Source organism: Paralichthys olivaceus, chromosome 11 (genome assembly GCF_024713975.1).
Source record: "Paralichthys olivaceus isolate ysfri-2021 chromosome 11, ASM2471397v2, whole genome shotgun sequence".
NCBI lineage: Eukaryota > Metazoa > Chordata > Actinopteri > Pleuronectiformes > Paralichthyidae > Paralichthys > Paralichthys olivaceus.
The window spans coordinates 6,180,992-6,202,500 of record NC_091103.1 but is presented as its reverse complement, the minus strand read 5'-3'; the positions used below and the strand labels follow the sequence as shown (position 1 = coordinate 6,202,500).

Here is a 21,509-nt window from a genome sequence, read left to right as displayed (position 1 = left end):
ATGTCAGCTGGGATTGGCTTCAGCTCCCCCCTCTAAAGGATTAATGGTGATATAGATAATAGATGGATGAATGTGATAAGGATGTAGGGGTTCCTCTAAAAAAGGTTGAAAACAGCCTTAACTGCTGATTTGATCATTATCATGTAGCAGCATCACAGTCAGGGTCTCACTTACTACAGGGATAAATATGTTACCCATTGTTCAAGGTCAAAAGGGAACAGCAGCTAAAATTGATACTGGTGGTGAGACACAAGAGAAAGAACTGCCTGCCTTGAAGACTGATCTAAAACAATGGCACATTTGGCTGCTTATGAGAGACTGACCGCTCTCTACTGAGCAGTGTTGATCAATACATGGTTACCTGGGGCCAGCTGGCTATCTGTGACTATCTGTACATCTGTGACTTAGTGGTCAATTTAGTATTTTAGTGCTGTCAACAGACTGTAGTGCTTATCCTTGGATTTTGATCTGGATATTATTTAATTATATACAGTATGTGAGTGAATATTTACTTTCATTATAAAACAAGTGTTTTTTTTCAATATGGGACCAAACATGCATCTGAACAGGACTTTGACCAACAAATAGACCGTTAAGCCTTACAACCATTGACATGTTCCCCTGAGCATCTCATAAAAACCAAGCTGTCAACTGATCATCAGGGCCCTTGGCGATGAACAGCAGTTTAAGTCCATGGCCACCTGGCATCAAGGTTACTTCCACAGCAGCGAAGGCTTTCCGCAAAACAAGCAGTCAATGCATGGAGAGGATGAGTGTGAGTCTCAGACTGGAATTGTGATGCACAAGTGCACAGACTGCTTCACTCATGAGAGGGAGCTTTCCACCCCTTCCTCTAGCACTCAGCTACCAGGTCAGCGTACCTTGTTTCCTCTCTAATAATTAGCAAAATACCTAATAAAATAGCAAATACCTGAGATATTTAGTCCAATTTATCAACTCAACCATAACCATTTCTTTTTTCGCCTGTGTACTCAAATTACGAAAAGATCAAAGGACATAGTTGTATCATCATACAGCATACTTTGATCAAAAGGAACATGCAAAAATTTGCAAGGCATCAATGGAGGACTTCACTTCAATTCACTTCGGAGAATAGTAAGAGGGCAGTTCCTTGCCCATACAAAAGCTATAGAGAATATTAAAATGGATCCCCACATTGTGTGTGTGAGTGAGATGTCTCCCTCAGTGCTGGGAGATAGTGGATGTCAGGCCTTTAAGGAGAGCTGCAGTATAACTTCCATGAAAACAACACACGCATTGGAAGAGGACAAGTTGATGATGTCTTCCAAGTTGGAAAATGAACCAATCACATACCAGATATCAAATTTGAATTCTTTGCAAGAAAAGGAGCGTTGTTCCAAATGTTGCTTTCCCTGGAACATCTTTTCAAAGGGAAGGTCTAAAAAGAAGAAGCCCAAACAAATAAGAACTCCTTGGTGGCTGTGGATTTTCTGTATTAGTTTGCCTTTGGAATGCGAGTGTGGGTCAGACTGTCCCTGCGATAGCACCAGTGGCTGCAACTGTGACTGCCACCACAAATACGAAATGCAGCAGAGCTTAAACACTGCCAGGTGCCATCATCTATAATATAACTGTAGCAGTAGCTCTGCCCCCCTTTTTATTTCTCTCTCCCACCTGTGGTTTTTTCTCTGTCTCGCTCTCATTCTGGAACTATTCTCCTAAAAAGTTTTGGGGTCCTGGATCAAATAAAGCATTAATGGATACTACATCTTTTCACTACTTTATTCACAGACATATTTCCTTAACAGACAAAATATACAGATCAGAGTTGGTTTTGTTTAACTAACATATATTATAAGCTCCCTTTCAGTAGCGTTGACTTTAGTCCAGTCTCTGACTCTGGTCTAAGGCTTTAAACGTTGGTTTACAAAACATTTTAACAGTTTTTCTCTAATAGATTAACACATGCAAGGAAAAACAAAGACATTAGTAGTAAAATTATTCACTACTGCAATGATAAGGAGCTTTTGAAGTGCAAAACAAAAAGCACAATCAGTGAAAAGCTAATGATAAATGAGAGCAAAAGATAAATAATGGTCTTTAGCAGTTTCAATTCAAATTCAGTGATAGATTCAGTGATAGATTATAAAAGTGAATTCAGCCTAATGCCCAGTGCAACTCTACTACTACTGATGCTTTGAAGGAAGAAGAGAAAAAAGAAAGAAAGGAAGCAACAGGCATGAGAATTAAGATGCAAGCAAGCAACTAGTCATCAGCAGTTTCATGTTTACATGACTGAGAACAGGAAAGAAAAGATTCAAATCTATGGAAAATGTTTGCTCAGGAAAGCATGGATACATGCTTTGTGTAGATGTTAGCGCAACTAAGACACAAATTAACCTCCAGAGCTGGAGCAAAACAAAAAAACAGTCACCTCCCCCCACGACAGTAACCATCATAGAAATCCCAGAGGAGCAAGAGGAGAGATCTTGAAATCATGAGTCATGATTGGCTTAAGGACTTTGCTACATGGAAAATCCTGTGATAGAACCATCAATTAAGTATTGCATCACACTTCAGGGTAAATATTACCTATGTGAAATTAAAAAAAACAACATGATAGGCTGTGAAATCAAAAGAAAAATCTTTAAATAAGAAATACAAAAGAAAGTAAGAAGGAAATACGAGTAAAGTGCAACTCAGACATGATCTGATCCACGGGAGAGTGCTACAGTGGCTGCGGTAGTGACTGGAGATGTGCCTTTAGGTGGGTGGGGGGGGTATGACATGGATAAACCGTTGTGTTTACGCTTCATCGCAGATAACAGTCTCCACCACAAATGTATTCTCAAAGTGACGGATGTGGTGGCAATCCTTCGCCTCGCGCTTGTTGATGCCTGTGAGGGAAACAGGGTGAGACACAGGAAGCGCATCAGCAATCTCACTTTTGTGCATGCTGAGCTTCAGATATGATCACAACACTTTAACAAAACAATGCTTATTTTCTAAATACTTCTAATACTCCATTAGCTTCAACTTACGTCTGCGCGTGACACGACGGTTCAGGCGGTATGTGTCCTTCCCGTTGCACAGGCGGTAAATGAAAGGTCCCAGCTGACGCATGTTATGCACTTTGCCAGTCACCACCATGTCCTCATGGATGATGTAGGTCTGAGGCAAGTATGTTCCCTTCTGTAAGAGATAGCATCATCATCATAACAAGCTAGCTGAGGTATTATCTTCCAATGCTTAAGGGCTGCATGGTCGAAAAATCACTGGGTGTTTACAGTCTGATCACACCAGCACTGAAACCAGCATCATCCTGCAGGAGAGGGATATTGCAGTGATCAGTGAATTGGTTCTTGGGATTTAAGTTAATGTAAATTTGAAACTTGAGGCAGGACTTTGCACCACTGAGCAACAGCAGTGCTGACATTTGAGGGAATAGAGGACCAGAGAGTCCAGAAAGGGAAAAGATATTTTACAGTAGCTTTTTAGTCCACTTTTATTGAATCCCCTCTGCTGGACTACAAACCGCTTCCCAATAGATATGTGGTTTACAAAGTTTAGAGACTGGAATCAATGGTATATTTGTGTGACTTAGTGGGACTAACTAGAATTATCCTCTTCCAGGCTTGCTAGCACATTAGCCATTAGCTCAGGAACTAGCTCTGCAATAGTCACTAGCTGTGACCCAGTTAAGGGGCCGCATCATTTGGAGGAGTCCAAGGATTTTCTATTCACCAGCACATGCTGAATCCTAGGACAGGTTTGCCCAGGAGGGATCCACCCACTGGGACCACTTGTTGCTCAGGAATGGTAAGACACTGGCTGCATTTGAAGAAGCCTTAGCAATAAGACAGCCTAGTCATGTTGCTGTTGCGCTATATGTCCAAATGCAGCCTCTGAAGGATGCAACCCCTGAATTGGGACAACCCTAATATGTCACAAAGACTCCAGCACCAACTATTTGTAAAGATCACTGAGCAAATGCAGTGACGAGATCTTCACTTATGCTTTTTTTTTCATTTTTGTGTGGGTTTGTTTTGTGTCTGTACGTTTTTGACATTCATGCTGGCAGCAATGGCGACTTCTCATTCAAATTCAAGAAAACATGGTGCTCATTAAGACAATAACATTGCAGTTGTTACCTTGACATTAATGAGAAGCTCCCAAAGGTTGCGTGGAGGCATCACGATGGTGGTGTTGAGCTCAATTACATAGCACTTGTCCAGAGCAATGTCATGGTAGGCGGTCAGTCCCTAGAAAATAAGGCAATTCATTAAAACTCTAAAGAAAAGAAAAAAGCTGAACATTTTCACTAATGTTTGAATTCCTGTGTTATCTGCTGCATCTGTGGAATTTTAATAATATTAGCCATGCTAGCTGTGGGTCATTGAGGACAGTTAGAGGTCAGTTAGATGGCCTGCAAAGTGCAAACCATTCAGTTCTGGACTGAAATATTTACTCGATTGCCATTAAGATGAGGATGAATCCTATTGACTCTAGTGATCTAATGACTTTTCCTCTAGCCATTCATCCAAACTAAGGGAAGAAGTAGAGTCTCAAAGAGTCTTTATGGCTGCAGACATGTTTTATTCAATTGTTCTTTTCATATTGTACTGTACTCCTCCCAGTTCAAATTGGATATATCAAATGTGTGTGTGTGGGTGTGTGGGTGTGTGTGTGTGTGTGTGTGTGTGGGTGGGTGTGTGGGTGTGTGTGTGGGTGTGGGTGTGTGTCCTCACTCTGTGGAAGTCGTGGATTATGTCAGCAGGGTCACTGCCTCCAAAGTGAGGCACGGGCACAGTGATCTTCTCATAGTTGTCGGCCAAGTAGATGCCGACATTTTCCTCCAGCTCCTGACGCCCACGCAGCGGGGCGTACACTGAGTCTTCATACAGCACCCGGCAGTGGAACAGGTTCTCCTCAGGGATCTGGATCACACACACACACACACACACAAACTAGCAGTTAGAAACAACACACCAGCTGGAACATTTGGGAACAAGTCTGAAGCAAGAACATAACAATTAAGAACATAATTGAATTGCAGTATGAGACAAACAAAGTCTTACATGAGGTATAAAGTAGTAGCGATAGACATAAATTGAGGCAAGGACCAGACCGGCCATGAACACAACCAGGCCGAACGTCAGGCAGCACAGGCCGTTAAGGAGAGACTTCTTGGGACGCAGCGGCAGGACCAGCTCTTCTTCATCCTGGAAAAACACACACACGCACAAACCAATTAAAAAGGACACAAAAAAGGATTTCGAGGCAGCTTCAATCCCTAATCTTCACTGTGACGAGCGGCTGAAAATGACCTGAATTGACTGTCTGTTAAAATAGAAGCTTGCATAAATAGCAATGTCTCATTTCAAGCAGGAAAGAGTAGCACTGATCCCGGCCCACGGAGCGCTTGATAATGAAAACTTGACTGAGACGATGATGAGTAATCTTCCCCCGACGCCTCCAGTCTAGCGGCCCATCTGCTGGAGCCACGCGCCAAACTGGTGTTGGCAGAGTGGCACGGGCACTACACATGGATAGTAGCTACTATGTAACTATAATGATCAAGAAGGAAGTCAGGAGCTTGTGGCAGGTTTCTGTACTTAGCATGAGCTATTGAAGGGAAAAATATTAACAGGCCTTTTTCACAAAGGACATCTTGATAGAAGGAAAGACTCAAGTGTCCCTGAGAGTGCACTGATAATATATCTGTTCTGTTTGAGTTCAATTAATAACGTGATTTACTCATGTCAGTCTGCTGGGAGACAATGAATAGGAAATTACTCTTAAGAGGAACTTCAAAGTAAAATGACGACAATCCTGTTTGTAGAAAGAAATGACACAAAAAGCTTGAAAGCTGCGTTCTCTTTTGTTTAACAGTGTTTGCAGCATATTTCGGTATTTGCAGACTTACATGCTTCAGGCTCAGTGTGTTCTGGAGGCATTCGGAGAACAGAGGGCACGTTAGGCACAAGGCGACAACTGTGAGAACACACACACAGTTCTGTGAGACTCGGTTCTTTGTGTTCTCCCTCCCCACTGAGACTGATAGAGGCTCTTTCACACCAGCTGAGTGCGTGCCACACCATGAGGCCTGCCCCTATCCTCTGCCGTGCATTTTGGACATTTGCAACATTCACTTTATTCACACAAACACACACGGCTAATGTCCTGTCTCATTATGGTGCAGCATCTTTGTGAATCAGGCATGTAGAGAAAAAAACATTAGGCTGGTATATTCTTCTTTACAAATAACCAATCTGCATAATGACAACTTATTCTTTTTGAAAATGCGCAAAATACTGCGACCCCTGTTAAATGCATTGTTCGTGTTCTTTTGATTGTGTTACTGCTATGTACTGGGATACCAGTCCTGGAAATAAAACAATCTATTCTCAGGTATTAGCATTTGAAAGATGTGATTTCTGCATACAGGAAGAAAACAACCACATTTACATTTTATTCCAAATGTTTTCTTATCCTTATTTCGATTGTAGGGCCCACACACCCCACACCCACACACTCTGACGAAGCTCCAGTCAAGTCAGCATACAGCCATGTAGCCTGTCTGTGCTGCTCAGTGCATTTTAGACAAACAGACCTCAAAGTCACAAACACAGTCACTGTAGCATTACCACTTTTTCAGCATTCACTACACAAACACACACGTTGCATTAGGGTGCAGCAGCATCTTCAGGGCATGTACATGATGAGGGCTGAGGCCAAACAGGGACAGCAAAGTTAAGGACTCCACTGCTCTGCTGGATTCAGAGCTGTAAAAAAAACAAAAAACAATCCTGCATGTGCTCCGAGCCACAAAACCCCATCTGCCATTTTGTCAGCTGGAGCTTGTGCATTTCCTGCAGCTACCTCTCAGTATTTTTTTTTAGAATGGAGCTGGGGAGCTGTTCATCTAAAGCCCGTTAGCAGCCATGTCACTTATAAAGCATGACACAACACAAAGCCTTTGTGTTGTTGCATTGCTGCTGTGCATGTTGCACACTGGGATACACTTGCACGAGTGACGCAGTGGAGGAGAGGCGTCACAGCAGAGACGTGTTGTGTTGTCCCGATGGATGCAGTGAAAACACAGATGCTCGTGCCCCTCGTGCGTGCAGGTGCAGCCCCGCATCACATTGCATAACTGTCACATCATGACGAGCACGGTGCGTGAGAGGATGCGTTCACTTACCATCGGATGAGGGATGAGGATTTCGGTCTTGTCGCCATCGTCCTTCTCCACTTTCTGTCCCGAGACAGACTGGAAGCTGATCTTCACCATGGCTTTGACTGTGTGTGTCTGTCTGTGTCTGTCTGTGTGTGTCTGTGCAGGTGTCTTCCCTCCTCCTCTATGTTCTCTGTATCCGGACACTTCTCTGAAACTCGTCCCCTCACCTCCTCGTCGGGCCTCCTTCTGTCTCCTCCTCTAAAGCGGAGCTGCTCCTCTGTCTGTTTTTCTCTTTATCCACCGGAAGTGACTTTCTTTTTTTCAATCTACCCTTAAAGGACCAGTGAGGGGATGAAGTCCACTGAAACAAATATTCTAAACGTGATCGATAACCATAAAAAACATGGCAGCCTGATAAACAGGAATCTATTATGGAACATACAGGACTCTAGTTTACACTAGACTCCACAAAAACTTTTCTTTTTCACAAAGGATTTGTGATAAAAACAAAGCAATAAGTTTATAAAAGATATATAAAAGAGAAAAACAAGACAGAAAACAAATGTATGGACCTAAAAGGCTGAAGCATTAGCTTGTAGCAACACTTCATACGCAGAAGAATTCAACCAGCAACCCTATTAGGTCCCACAATTAATTCCATCAAATTATTGTTTATCATCTTGATTTTTTTTTTAAACATAAAAAGTGAGCTACACATTTTTATTGTCATATTTAGTCATGTATGTTTACCCCTTTAAAAAGCCTGTTTTGATTTATTTATTTGTCTTACATCTGCCTGTTCCCCTCAGTTCATATTCTTTAAATGATCTCGTACAGAGGTCATTTTACAACATGTTTTTAGCCTAAATGTCCGCTGTTATCCTCCAGGACATTTAGGCTAACACATGTAAATTGTGCCATTTCGTGTAGAATTTCAGTCGGGGTGACGGGCACTTGGATGACACCACAGGAGCAGTATTGAGGATTTTGTTTCCTGTTGTTTTTATACATCTGAAGAAGTTTTCACCATTTACTTCAATTGTATTGGATTTGGCTGCCATGCTGTTTACCCCTAAGACTCATAGACTCAAACACTTCACCCATCCCTCCATTGGCACAGTGGTGAGTAGATAAGAGTGAATTTACATTCTGGGGTGAACCATCCCTTTAACTTTTATCGTTTTATTTATTTTTTAAATGCTACTCAATAACACCCCCACCATACACCAAGCTGATACACATAGCCAGATATTACCATTTGAAAGATGTGATTTCTGCATACAGGAAGAAAACCACCACGTTTGTATTTTATTCCAAATGTTTTTTTTCTTTATTTTGATTGTAGGGCCCAGGCCTTTGACACTTCTGAAAACACCCACACACTCTATGCTGAAACTCCAGTCAAAGTCAGCATACAGCCATGTAGCCGCAAGTTTAATTTGTCATTTCAATGTTGCTAAATATTTGGAAAAAAAAAACAATTCCAGTACAACGTCTTTAGTACAGCATCATGCACAGCCAGTGGAGGAACATGCATGTTCAATGTGCATCTGTGGGCTATCTGGGTGGAGCTGTTGTCTGCCTGCAGATGGTTTGTATTCTCCTAATCGGATGTATAAATATGAAAGGTTACATTGACCATGTCGTTCACTGCAGATGAACAAATCTGTGGTTTTACCAGTTTTGCTCAGCACCATGAGGACAATCCAACATGCCCAAAGTACTCTGCTACCCACAATGCTTTACATTCATTATTGTACTGGAATTATAAACCCTCCGAAGAGAAACAGCTCAAACATGAGGAGAAGGGAGAAAAAAAAAAAAGAAGAATGTGCCAAGTTGCTAATTTCCAGAAGATCTCACCCTTGAAGCGCACTCACTCTGGGGCCACACGATGCTCCCAGGCCACCAGCCGAGTGGTGAGAAAGAGCGGGGGGGGGGGTGGAAAGCTAATGAAATTGAGGAGGGGAAGCGAGGGGAAGCAAGGGGAACCCAGTCCACAATTCCAGTTAGGTGATGTTGATCGCTCAGCTCCTCACAAAGTGCACAAACACACAGGCTTTTATTTTTCAGTTAATGCTTAAACCCCTCCCTCCCCCCCTGCACTGCTCGCTCCCTCCCCTGCAGCAGTCGGAGAGACACTCAAAAGTGTAAAATAAAACAAGGATTAACAGATCCAGAGCTAATACCATGACATTCCTCCGCTGTACAAATTGTTAATATCCTATAGGTTAGCTAAATGTGAGCTGGCCCTTAAAGTTATGTACAAAGAAACCCACCAGCAACCATTTCAGCAGTAAGATGAAATGCAAAAACAATGTCACTTGTTTGTTGTTTCTATTATGGTTTAGAAAGTAATTTGATTACAATTAACCAAAAACACGATGTTTAAGGTAATATATATATAATATATATATTCATATGTCAAGGTTAAACAAAATCTACAAAGCAAAAAAAAGGCATATGTACATACTCACCATGTCCCGGAAAACAATAAAGAGACCCAACTCTCGGGTTTTGCCAAACCTTTCATCCCTCCCTCCTTTCCTCGTGTGCTTCAAGTGCTGTGTCGGGACAAAGCACACAGGAGGAGAATGGTTCTGGGTGATGGCATCTGAGAGCTTGTCCCCACAAAAATACGGTAAAATGAACCACTGTCGCTTTATTGGATGAAGGCATAGATGCAAACTGTGGCGGTTGCCGTGATGCGTGTGCATTTCCGAGTCTGTGGCACTGAACGTGGGAGTCAAACTGGGCAGGCCGTCACAGAGCCGACGCCGGGTACAGCCAGGGATCTGTCACATTTCAAGGCATGCACCAAAACACACCAATGTTCAACTTGCTCGTACCATTTCCATCTCAAGGTTTTCAGCTGATATTCTTGCAGTGTGTGTGTGTGTTTGTGTGTGTGTGTGTATATGCATTTAATGCATATATGTGCGTGTAAACTTCTATTTCTTTCCCTCTGTGTGTGTGTCTACCAGGAAATCTGTTTTAATTTAAATGCACGGACATTTTCTCTCACTAAGTTTGATGAACTGTTTTAATATACTTTATATGTCTCAATGTGCAAGAAAGCAGCAGCATCTATTATTTTCTCTAAATTCTTTTGAAGGAAAAAGACTGAAAAAAATACACAAATGCTCTCTGGCGAGCAGAGGAGCTGATGAGTTGATATGGATACGTTTGCATTTTGTTGGGTATTAACTTGTTTCCTCAGTTTTTGTTCAGAAACCAGTTGAGCAGCTGCTGACGGTTCCGTTAAGCAGACGTTGTCTGGGTGTTTTTCCAGACGTAGTCCTGGTGGCTCCTCCCCCAGCCACCTCTGCGCTCTCCTCAGGCCTCCTGGGGAGCAGGCCTCTTGAGGTCCCTGATCTGTTTGACCAAGTAAGTCTTTTCATCATTGAACTGTTCGTCCTCTGTTCTGTCGTTCTGGAACTTGCTGAGAAACTCGATGAGTTTGGTCTGGTTCTTCAGCAGGATGTCCAGGATGGGCTGTGTCTTGTTGGGGTTGGCCACAAACACCTGTTAGAGGAGGAAGCGGATGAAGATATAAATATATGAAGACAATGATTGACTGACTCTGAAAGTGTTTTTTTCCAAGACCAGTTTTCCTCTGAGCCCTTTGAAGATGAGTCACAGACATACACCTTAAAACCACGCTTTGTTCTTACCTTAAAAACATGAAATGCCTCAAACTGGATGTTGCGGCTTTTGTACCGAAGCAGATTCATCATTAGTTTGAGATTCTCTGGCTTGCTGATGTATTTCGTCATTATGGTGAAATTGTGCCGGTCGAGAAGCAGCTCCCCGAGTAACTAGATAGTTTCAAAGTAAGAGAAATCAATTATTATTCATTTATTGTCATCCAAACTTAAACATCACAGAATATACATTTAAATTAGACATAACTAGTAAGTTGAGGGATATTTCAATCTTGGGTAATAATTGATGGCTGTGGGGAATCCAGAAAATAGATTGTGGCTTCAGAGCTACAAAACCCTTTAAACTAATAACAAATAATATCCACACTAAGTTGAAACAATGCAGTAAATGTTAAATAAAAATCACAAGGAAAGTGAAGAAAACACTCGATCATTTAGGGGGTTTAAAAGACATGTTAAACATTTAAAGGTCCACCACTAGATGGCGCTCATAACAAGAACATGAAACTAGAGAAACTCAACACTGACAAAACTTCATCTTTAATTAGCTGTGAGCAGAACGGCACTACGACATGAGACCTGTTTACTGGCATGAGTCACGATCCTTACCTTGAGGGACTGCCTTTTAGTCACGTAGTTTTCTGAGTGGAGTAACTTCTCATATTCACTAAAGAACTAGACACAGAGAGAGAAGACGGGGGAGCAGGAGATTGTCATCTACATGCACCAAATAGTGGTTTGAATTGAATCAGTGTCTTGTATCAACTCAATGGCACAGAAATTCAATTCAGTTTTTATTTTAGAAATTATTGGTTAAAATGTTTTGGGGAAACAATTATCTCAAACAGTGATTTACATAAAATAAAAAAATGAGCTTTAAACAACAGTCTTGTCAACATTTTAAAGTGTTAAGAATGATTGATTCATGTATTTTTGCTGTGATAAACAGCATTTGTTGTGCAACTGATTTTCCCAAAAAGACAGTTCTGTCTTTGATCTCACATTAAATAGAAGCTTTCAGTTCAGTGCAGACTTACTCTGTCATAATGTTTCTCCAGGAACTCTGCACTCAGTAGCTTGTGTCTTGTGAGGAGGTCCTGGAAACAGACAGTACAGACTGTTAGAGATAAAAAAAGATCTCAAATGTCTTATTTCTTAGACAACATACCAACGACTTGCTCAAACCTCGCAGGCATCATCTTTAGAAATGGATTGCTATTTTAGTCAATGAAAGCCCCTGAATGCTTGTTCACAGTGAAATAAGTGTTTCTGCGAATTAGCTTTTGAAATAAACAAGAAGACTGTGACTAAGAAGGGCTGACACAACTACTCAAGTTACTCAATAATTACTAAAAATCTTTTTGCATTGAAGTTTTGTTTTATTCATAGAAATATGTACTGTACAGTGGTCCATGTTTCACATTGAGGACCCGCTGTGAGCAGCCTCACTGTTGTGGTGCGCTTAAAATTGTGTTAGTGTCTCATGTTAATTATTGAAACTGTGGTGGCCTCAGTCCAATTTGTTTCATAATGATCTGGAGTTGTTTCACACTTTTCATCATAACATGTAAGGTCTTTAACTTTGTTTATTACTGTTGTTTGTTTTCATGTCTGAAGCTGCAGCACTGCACGCTCATTCTCTCTCAAAGACACGTCTGTGTCCAGTCTGTGTTAAATGGTTGATAACATCCACAACTCAGTCTTTTGACACTAAATCCTCTGTCGTGTTGTACTCTGCTGCGTAAGTCAATACCGGCCTTGTGGATATGTACAGTTTGTGTTTGTTAGGCATGCTGATTTACTTGCCTAGTGTCAAACGGTTGTCTTCTACCTGTTCTACCGGTGTTTAGCAAGTCTCTATCAACAAAACTTAATTTCATTGGTGTCTGCAGAGTAACTAATGAGGCAAAATATTTTTTTCACCTGAATAATTAATGGAATAAGCAATAAAATACTAAATTACTAAAATAATCAATAGCTGCAGCCAGAGTATTAACATCTGTCTCAATGGCAAGTGGACAGCAGTGTGTGTGCATGTGGTCGCGTTCTCTTGGCTGTGTGAAGGCAAATGCGTCAAATTGAAGCACTGTCTCATCGGCTGACATCCTCTGACCCACCATTAATATTTTTAATCTCCTCAGTGTTTCCCATACATCAAACTATTTGTGGAGGCTCACCACTATATGAACACCGACCACCACATATTTATTTTCAGTTTTTTCTCCTATGACCAAAAGAAGAGCTGTGGTCTTTGCAAACAGAAATGATGTATGCGTGTATTTGCATATAGAGCATGGAAGTAGCATCCAATCACGTGTCCAGACATTCTAATGCAAGATGTAAACATATTTAGAGCTGTCTAAATAGCATGTTGGGTGTTGTTTTTTTACTGTCACGAGTCGACCTGCCCAAATTCTGATGTTTGACTTTTAAAATACCTTGATATTATTTGACCAAATGACATGAATATATTAGTTGTATAACCAGTACACCGCATGATCCATTTTTAATAGTTTTTACAGCTGTAGCTGTGACCTTTTGTTATGAAAATCAGAGGCAGATTCATGCAGAGCTCAAATGATTAACTCAGGGCTGCAAATCATAACACAAAACTATGCTCACACACCCCTTCCTTCACATCAGCTCCAAATCCACAGTCACAAAGTGTAAGTCACAGCGTGTCTTTCTAATAACAACATCAGCAGCATCTTTCTGCAACCAACACATCACTGTTTGAGCTGTCAACTTAGACACAGTGTTTTAAATTACATAGATGAGATATATAGACAGACAGACAATGAAGTATCAAGAAGTAGGAAATGGGAGTTCTGAAGATAGATGTCATGAAAGTGTAGAAAACATAGCAGCTGCAAACTTCCAATATGCAAGTTACATTTGAAATATTGCTGCTGGTTTGTTTTGCAAAGGAATGACTGGCTTTAACATTTATTGAGTAAACTATCTCAAAAGACATCTAAAACAAAATCAGCCTCGCTAAAACAGCTGAGCAACTTACTTTAAAAGTGGCAAATGCGTCTGAGGCGATGTCGAACGTGGACATTTCCACGTATATGAAGAAGTCGTAGAACTGCTCTGACCCCAGTGTGATTTTAGCAAGCGGTTCATGTCTGATGCACTCCCTCAACATGATACCGCAGTTTAGGGCAATCTCTGGAGACTCGTACCTGGGCCAAACAGAAACATGGGATAAAGGTATGTTGATCTGTTGATAGCATAAGCTGGTACACAGACACAAGAGGTTAATGAGGTGAATGCAATGCACTGGGTCAACAGTTGGCTTCGAAAGGTAACACTTGTGTAGGCACGGGCATCTTCCTCAGGTAATCACCAACTATAGCTTGTCTGTATTTATTTATTAAATGTAAAAGCTGTTGCATTTTGACTGATTTTTCGACCTGTTTAAGAAAAATTGGCCCAAAAACCAATGTAAATGTCTTCATGTGTTTTGGATCAATGAGCTGCAGGTTGATCTTAAACAAGACTTTACAGAAAACACAATGACAGGTTTGTTTGTTGCAGGTGTCACATAATAAAAAACATCTGCCAAATGTCTTAACCAGAGGTATTGTACACAAACCACTTTTTCGACAGTTGTTCTCTATTAAAAGTGGATTGGATATTTTTGTAAAACATTCAAATATAAATATAGTTTCAAAGGGGTAAAGCTGACGTGATAGACATAGAACTCTGTCTGCGTCAGCACAGCTGCTTTCAGACATGCACTGGACTCCGCAGCTCCTCCTTATCTTCTCTGGAGGTGCATGCGTCAACGCAAATGTCAGAGTGAGAGGCTCTGCAGTTTCTACAGAATTTATCCACCTGGCCTCCTTCTATAAAGTCTGTATAACGCAACAGACACAAAAAAAAAAAGAAAGCAAATATCTCCTCGTGAAACAGCTGTGTCATACTCATAAAAGACAGCAATTAAGATGTCAAGAGAGTTTGTGGTGATAAGAGCTGATGAAGCTGTCAGGGCGCTGTAAACATGATCACTAATCTACGCAACAGAGATAATACGTCACTTCCTGTCTGCTGCACCCTTTTGCTCCACCTTTCGCCTGAATACTCCTGAGGATTTGTTGCTGTTGTGAACCCGTCTGAGCAGAGAACCTCCCACTGTGTTGTGCATGTGTGAAAGGTGAACTCCATAGCCAATTCTCCAGATTTTACCTGGAGGTTATGACCCGGAAACGGCTTTGTGTGTGTGTGTGTGTGTGTGTGTGTGTGTGTGTGTGTGTGTGTGTGTGTGTGTGTGTGCATGCCTTCCTGCGTGCATGCGTGCGTGCTTACCCTTTAAGCAACATAAACAGGATATTCTGCTGGGTGCAGAGATACTCGACTGTAGGCGTCCGAGTGCCTATCTGACGCCTCAGGATGTTGTTGAAGATCTGAGCCACATCTTTCTTACTCTGGAGGTAACAGATCAAACAGATATTATCAAAGTCTGGATACCATTCTAAACTGTATGCATAAAATACAAAACATTAACACACATAAAGATTTCACGGCACAATTCCAAACTGAAGGAGTGGAAAGTCAAGATTTAGCTCTAAGTGAAAGCTGAGGGGATTTTGAAGGGACAGGTGGATGAAACTAGCTGATAAATGTTTATGTGTAATCTGTAGAGTTTTTATTTCTTTGCTGTTGCAATGAAAAATTTTAGTTTTTCATTTGAGTTATTTCAGCAAAGGAGGAGGAAAGAGACAGGATACTGACAGACATTCAGCTTCATAAACTAATTGAACAAAAATCATATTGACAAATTCCACAGAGATGAAATAAGTGCAGTTTTTATATATTTTTATATATGTTGTATATCTATTGCACTCATGTGATTTGAAATTCTTCACACACATTTTCTTTTAAACTGGGAGGGAGGATGAGATCACAAAACAAAGTGAGTCATGCTGTGACAGGGTGAGTCAGGGAAGTCTGCTGCAGCAGTTACCACACAGCACTGCTCTGACATATTGCAGGGAGACATGAGTTTATATCAACATAGTCAGGTCCGTCACGTACGTCCAACTGTCGTCACGTAACATTTCTAATATATATCCTTTTCTCTCACATACCTTAGATTAAATAAAAAACACTTCACTGCATGCCCTCATAGTAATACATCTGTGACACTGTGGCTCCACACTCTATCACTCTGTCATTCAAAATGATTCTCCTCCTTTTTCTACTACTCCTACAAAAAGGACACATTGTACACCCAGTAAAATCTGATAATGTCCCAATAAGTCCAACAGAGCTGGAGATTCATCTCGAGCAAGTGGGGGTGTTGATGACATTTGTAACATGCGGACAGAGGAGGTGCCATACATGTAGAAGAAACCGATAAAGATGTCAGCTAGGAAAGACGAGATTCAAGAACTGTTCGTAAAATGGGCAGAGGCCAGTGCTGATGTGTTGCAAACAAAAAGAGTGATCTCCGCAGAGGAATTAATTACACCACGTCCTGCCTCCTGCATGCTCTACCCAGACGCTACCCGTCACCTGAGAGCTGTGAAGATTTTTGTGTTGTTGTGAACGAGTCTGACTCCAGAATTTCTGCTGTGTTGTTTATATGTGCAAGGGCAAACTCTGGACAATGTCTGGACCCCATAGTGAGGACATTCTCCGCACTACATGTCTGAAAACGCCTAAAGTCTCACCTCAAAGTCGATGAGCCGCAGGTCTGCCACCAGTGTGCTAAGTAAACCACTGTTGTAGAGCTCCTGGGCGAGCTGGGCCACTGCTTCTGTCTGGGGCTCTTTCTCATTCGTCCCATAGAGGATCTCCTTCATGGCCACCAGACTCTTTGACACCTCCTCAGTGACCTGAATATATGCATATGTAGGTTAACAAAAACACAAACATACTAGAAAGCAGATATCACATGATTTCAAGTTTAAGATAGATCCAACAAAAAAAATTAAGATCAAATAACATTGTGAGGTTGACCGTACCTTCTCCGCCTTTTTGTCAGAGATGTCGGGCTTCTCGAGCACCGCCATGTGGTCCTTAAGGTTCTTGATAATGTCCGCCGGCGACTTGTGGGACTTGCCAAAAGGGAAAGGCATGGTGGAGAGTTACCACGAGCAGCCAGACAGCGGACTGTCCACCTGAAGAAGGAAATGTAAAACTGGATCAAAGTCCTGTTAATATTACTGTCCAACACTGCACGCACGCCAGTGGTTGTAGGAAGTACTGAAGTGGATGATCTAGTCAGATTCAGTGAGGAAGGTGATGACAAATATACATGTAAACCCTGTGACTCAGATGATTTAGGAGTCACATAGACATAACAATCAGTCCATGCAAGTCTGGACAAAAACTGACTGAATAGATCTTGAAAATATCAACACTTACAGATACAACAACATGTGGAGCTTCAACAAAGTACGACTGTTTGTCACTCAATTCTCATGTCATGAGACAAATAATCAATTAAGCAATATGTAACTACATTGTCTTCTACAAAATGTTATACTTTACCACCAGTGCTATTGCTAATTCAAGTCCATCTTTCAGAGCAAATGCAACTGCTGCTCTAGTATGTTCACTTGGAGCAAAGATAGCTTCACTCTGATGAAAACCTAAACTAACACTTGCTGTAAAAAAATTTTTTAAAAAACACAAAGCCCTGATGCCAAACTGTAAAAAAAAGCATTTAAGACAAACCCAACTAATAACATTTCACCACATACAAATGTCTCAACAGTACAAACCGAGCAGAGAAAAAGAGTTGTATTTTTTATTAATGTCATATCTAGATCTGACCTCTATTGCTTCATTGGGCCGAGGTACAAACTTCTGGTTATTGTTAGTAAATGATTAATCCTGCTACCCCTCTATAACATTGACCTTCTTTCACAACAACATATCCTCAGACCGTTGTTTGACCCAGTCCCTGTACAGCAACTAACATATCGAAGGCAACACATTATAGAACACATTGTAAACTCTTCTCCATACAAACATTTATATAGAAATCAACCATAGAAATTGGTTTCTGGAGTGTTACAACAAGACACAAGTGACAACAGGGTTAATCAACAAGGACCCTTATCTACACAATCCACTGACCCACCCAACCACCTTTCACACACACTGTGGGGTAAAAGCCAAGTTTTCTCAACATATAAGAAAGAATATGTTGGAACCAACACATCAATAGAACTTAATCCCACTGTCATGATCATTTCAACAAAAAAAAACAGTTGTATCAACTATGCAGCACTGTAAGAAATTCATTTCCAGTGTGATTTTTTAGGTTTGCCGCAAAACATGAACACAAGTCACCTAGAGGTTCACAATAAACAATGAGAGTCACTGGTTTAACAGTATGAAACCAACCTGTTGTCCTGTCAGGATCCTCTCTAAACTCTCAACCCTGCAGCAGTTACACTTCTCCTCTCAGGTCTTGGCAGAGAGTCCACATTTTGAAAGCAACACTGAGGCCAGGAATAAAAACCAAGCAGCACCCAAGTGGGAGGAGTACTTCACCATTCATGATGTGTCAAGAGTGACTGGTCTGAAATACTTTAACCCGGCCCGTGAATGGAAGAGTAAAGTCAAGCACCTGAGTTGTGCTTACTTACAAGTGTAGTAATACAGACACACCTAAACATCGCCAGGTGGCCAAATCCCTCTTTTGCACAGGCTAATTCTGGTTAATGTAGCCAGCAGGCAGCAGGAGAGCCTCTCTGCTCATGACCCCCTTCAGTATCGGTGACGCACACAGGGAGGTCACACATATGGCAGGTTCACAATCAGCTGGTCACTGTTCACTCACATTGACTTCTTTACTAATCAGGGCTGGAGTAATGTCAGGACAGCTCATGTCAGAGGTGCTGGGGCCCTGACTTTGTCAAAAACACTGACCTAACACAGCTCTCCAGACCAAAACAAAGTCCAAACAGCAAAACTGTCTTCAGGGGGAAAAAACAGTCATGTTAGACACACCAGACTTTACATATGAACGATTACAACAGAAGGGAATACACCAGGAAACCAGTAAAACAGTGTCAGGAGACAGAGACACTCCCCGTCTTCAGTCCACACAGCAGCAGATGGTCTGCAATGATCTGACAGCTAGCAAACAATCACTTCGAGCAGCTAGCTAATGCTAGTCCATATATCTAGCTCACGTATTTACATGTGTCGCTACTCTGCAACACTTATTATATGTGATATTATAACTTAACAAGGAAAACAAAACGCGGAACTATAATACCGCTCTGTGGGCAGCTGGTCAACACGAAGCTGACAGGAAGCACCGCCCATCTGTGTGCTCTCCACGCCTGGTTTCTGATGGTGTACCAACGTGCCTGCCAACCTTCACCCGTGACCAAACCTAATGTGCACTACTGACTGGGAAAGGAATCACGTGTGCTGAGAAGGTGGAAAACTTTGTGGATAAACTTTATTGAGCCCACACTCAGGAAATAAATTGTATATACACGATTGTACAGGATATGAGCAGGACTTGCACAGGTCAGTAAATATAGGCATATCAGTCCATCTATATGTATATTTTAGACTTAAGTATAGAACGTGTGTCACGCGTTAATTTTGGTTAGGAAAGAAGAAACTTCTTCGTATTCACCAAGGTTATTAGCTGTGATGTGAAGTATTTGCTAAATAAAACACCTGATATTAGGATTGAAATTGGGCATAATGGAATGGGTAACACATTTTGGCCTGGTAGAAATAACAAAGTGTTAAAATGATGACAGTGATCTTGATCGTGCGTCATGATGACTGGCTAACGAGTTTTTATTACAAGGAAAAGGATGATTGCTCTGATTGCCCAACTCATTGCAATGAATAATTCCGGTAACACGTACATAATGAGACACGTTTTACTTTGCTAAACCTCGCAGACTGAACAAGAGCAAAACGATCAAGTAAATAGATAGATAGATAGATAGATACTTTATTGATCCCGAAAGGAAATAATCCACATGTTTTCAGGTGAAATCTAAGGTCAGCAACGTGGGTCTCCTCCACATGGGGCACAGTTTGTGTGTGTGGGGGGGGAATAAGTACCTTGGCACGACACCTGTCACTTTAACCCTGGTGTCCTGGCTGTGCGCGTCACGTTACAGCTCGTGTTGTGTGTGGCAGGTGATCTGCGTGCGCGCAAGATCGCCAACCAATATGTTTAAATACGTGTGTCACAAACTCTGCAGCGAATCACACACACACACACACACACACACACACACACACACACACACACACACAGTAAAGAGCTCGTCCTGCTCAGGTCCTCGTAACTTCTGGTTAGTGATGGTGTCAAAGAGCAAAGTGAGCGCAGGTCAGAGGAGCAGTGAGGACACGGTGCAGGGACTCCGGACATGTAATGTGCGTCTGCTGCAATCCGCTGCAAAATGAACGTAGCGGAAACACTGATGTCCACTTGACAACAGAGCTGCTGCTTCTGTCCTCAACGCGTGTGTGTGCGTGTGTGTGCGTGTGGACGACAGACAGAAGGCCTCACTGGGCCTTGGAGCTCACAACCCGTCTGCAGCTCCATATCTCACGGCTAACACAGCAGGCACTGCGCCTCTGACAGTCCGTTTGGTGACGTGCTGTAGCTAACGCTAGCTAGCTGTCTTAGCACAACGCTAGCCCGGGCCCTGGCAGCGGCTGCTCGCCAGCCTGCACTGTGAGCCCACGCTTGACTTTAGCAGACCGCCAGCTAGTTCGGCTACAACCTCCGTGTTCACCGAGGGGCTGCCCTGTAGGCTAGCGTTAGCAAGTGCAGCTAACTGGCTAACTTCAGCACAGCCGTTTTCGGTGGGGCTAATGAAAACCTTACATGCGTGCACACATTTCTACGTAGCATCATGTACACAACAGAGTACCTTGAAGACGGCGTTCTCGCTCGTTTCCCCCAGAGTTGTCCAGACAGCAGGAGGCAAGTCAGGGGCTCCTTGGAACAAGAAGCGCTTTGTTTTCCTCGCTCGTCGCCTCCCCTCGTTTGTACTATAGTTAATTGTGCGGCCCCCGTTTCCCAATTCTCTCTGTGAGTGCGACCGCTAACGCTAACAGCGCAGCGCTGTTCACTGACTGCAACCGCGTCTACCGCCCCCTGCGGCCGTCTGGCGTCATGGCAACAGCGCTGTTCCAGTGCGCGGGGATGGCAGGTGGTGGAAGGAGGGCGCGTTCACGCCGCGGGCGCGAGATACTGGGTATAACAATGTGAGCATGTATTCTATAATGTGCAGTGTGTGGAGGGCACAAAATACATTAGACTTGCACCTTTGTGTGTCGTTGTTGAATGTTTATGCAGATTAAAATCTTATATAACATGGTTGTTTCAAAAAACAGTACTGCAAGTTCCAACATCTCTGTAAATATATATGGTTTTAATTGTAACAATGACTGAAGAAGCGGCTGTTTAGTTTATTTTTAAACTGAATAATAATAATAATAATAATAATAATACATTTTATTTATAAAGCTCCTTTCATACATAAAATGCAGCTCGAAGTGTTTTACAATGCAATCAAAGACATGAAATAGGAGATCAATACAAACATGTATGCAATAAGACAAAGACAAGAAAAAAGCAAGATCATAGAAATATGTCTCGAGTTGTTTCTTGAAACTTTGAACAGAAGAAGCTTGTCTTATGTGTGGTAGGAGTTTGTTCCAAACGTTTGGTG

At 42.0% G+C, this 21,509-nt stretch overlaps 2 protein-coding genes across 3 annotated transcripts; both read right to left on the bottom strand.

Moving 5' to 3' along the window:
* Positions 1 to 1,750: 1,750 nt before the first annotated feature.
* On the bottom strand, positions 1,751 to 7,461 carry itm2ca (integral membrane protein 2Ca). Its single transcript, XM_020094871.2, has 6 exons — positions 7,187 to 7,461; positions 5,061 to 5,204; positions 4,731 to 4,919; positions 4,134 to 4,244; positions 3,024 to 3,174; positions 1,751 to 2,879 (listed from the first exon to the last, which is right to left on the bottom strand). The coding sequence occupies exons 1-6, from the start codon at positions 7,274 to 7,276 to the stop codon at positions 2,788 to 2,790; spliced, it is 777 nt and encodes a 258-aa protein (XP_019950430.1). The 5' UTR covers positions 7,277 to 7,461; the 3' UTR covers positions 1,751 to 2,787.
* A 1,007-nt stretch (positions 7,462 to 8,468) lies between these two features.
* Positions 8,469 to 20,949, bottom strand: cab39 (calcium binding protein 39). 2 transcript variants are annotated; one of them, XM_020095291.2, is made up of 9 exons: positions 20,706 to 20,949; positions 16,800 to 16,955; positions 16,506 to 16,670; positions 15,139 to 15,257; positions 13,844 to 14,012; positions 11,865 to 11,924; positions 11,437 to 11,502; positions 10,837 to 10,980; positions 8,469 to 10,687 (listed from the first exon to the last, which is right to left on the bottom strand). In XM_020095291.2, the coding sequence occupies exons 2-9, from the start codon at positions 16,911 to 16,913 to the stop codon at positions 10,499 to 10,501; spliced, it is 1,026 nt and encodes a 341-aa protein (XP_019950850.1). In that variant the 5' UTR covers positions 16,914 to 16,955; positions 20,706 to 20,949; the 3' UTR covers positions 8,469 to 10,498. The 2 variants fall into 2 exon arrangements, with proteins under 2 accessions (XP_019950850.1, XP_069390987.1); XM_069534886.1 differs by lacking the exon at positions 20,706 to 20,949 and adding an exon at positions 18,190 to 18,449.
* Between the last annotated feature and the right edge of the window lie 560 nt (positions 20,950 to 21,509).

What these genes read in the sequence shown, in the direction of transcription:
- itm2ca (XM_020094871.2), bottom strand. Translation starts at nt 7,276, where the DNA reads ATGGTGAAGATCAGCTTCCAGTCTGTCTCGGGACAGAAAGTGGAGAAG. An exon ending in TCCTCATCCCTCATCCGATG is followed by an intron (nt 5,205 to 7,186) that starts GTAAGTGAACGC and finishes GTGTTTTTCCAG; the next exon opens with GATGAAGAAGAGCTGGTCCT. An exon ending in CCGTCGTGTCACGCGCAGAC is followed by an intron (nt 2,880 to 3,023) that starts GTAAGTTGAAGC and finishes TTTCCCTCACAG; the next exon opens with GCATCAACAAGCGCGAGGCG.
- cab39 (XM_020095291.2), bottom strand. Translation starts at nt 16,913, where the DNA reads ATGCCTTTCCCTTTTGGCAAGTCCCACAAGTCGCCGGCGGACATTATC. An exon ending in TGCGGCTCATCGACTTTGAG is followed by an intron (nt 15,258 to 16,505) that starts GTGAGACTTTAG and finishes TGTTACCTCCAG; the next exon opens with AGTAAGAAAGATGTGGCTCA. An exon ending in TGGAGAAACATTATGACAGA is followed by an intron (nt 11,503 to 11,864) that starts GTAAGTCTGCAC and finishes CTCTGTGTCTAG; the next exon opens with TTCTTTAGTGAATATGAGAA.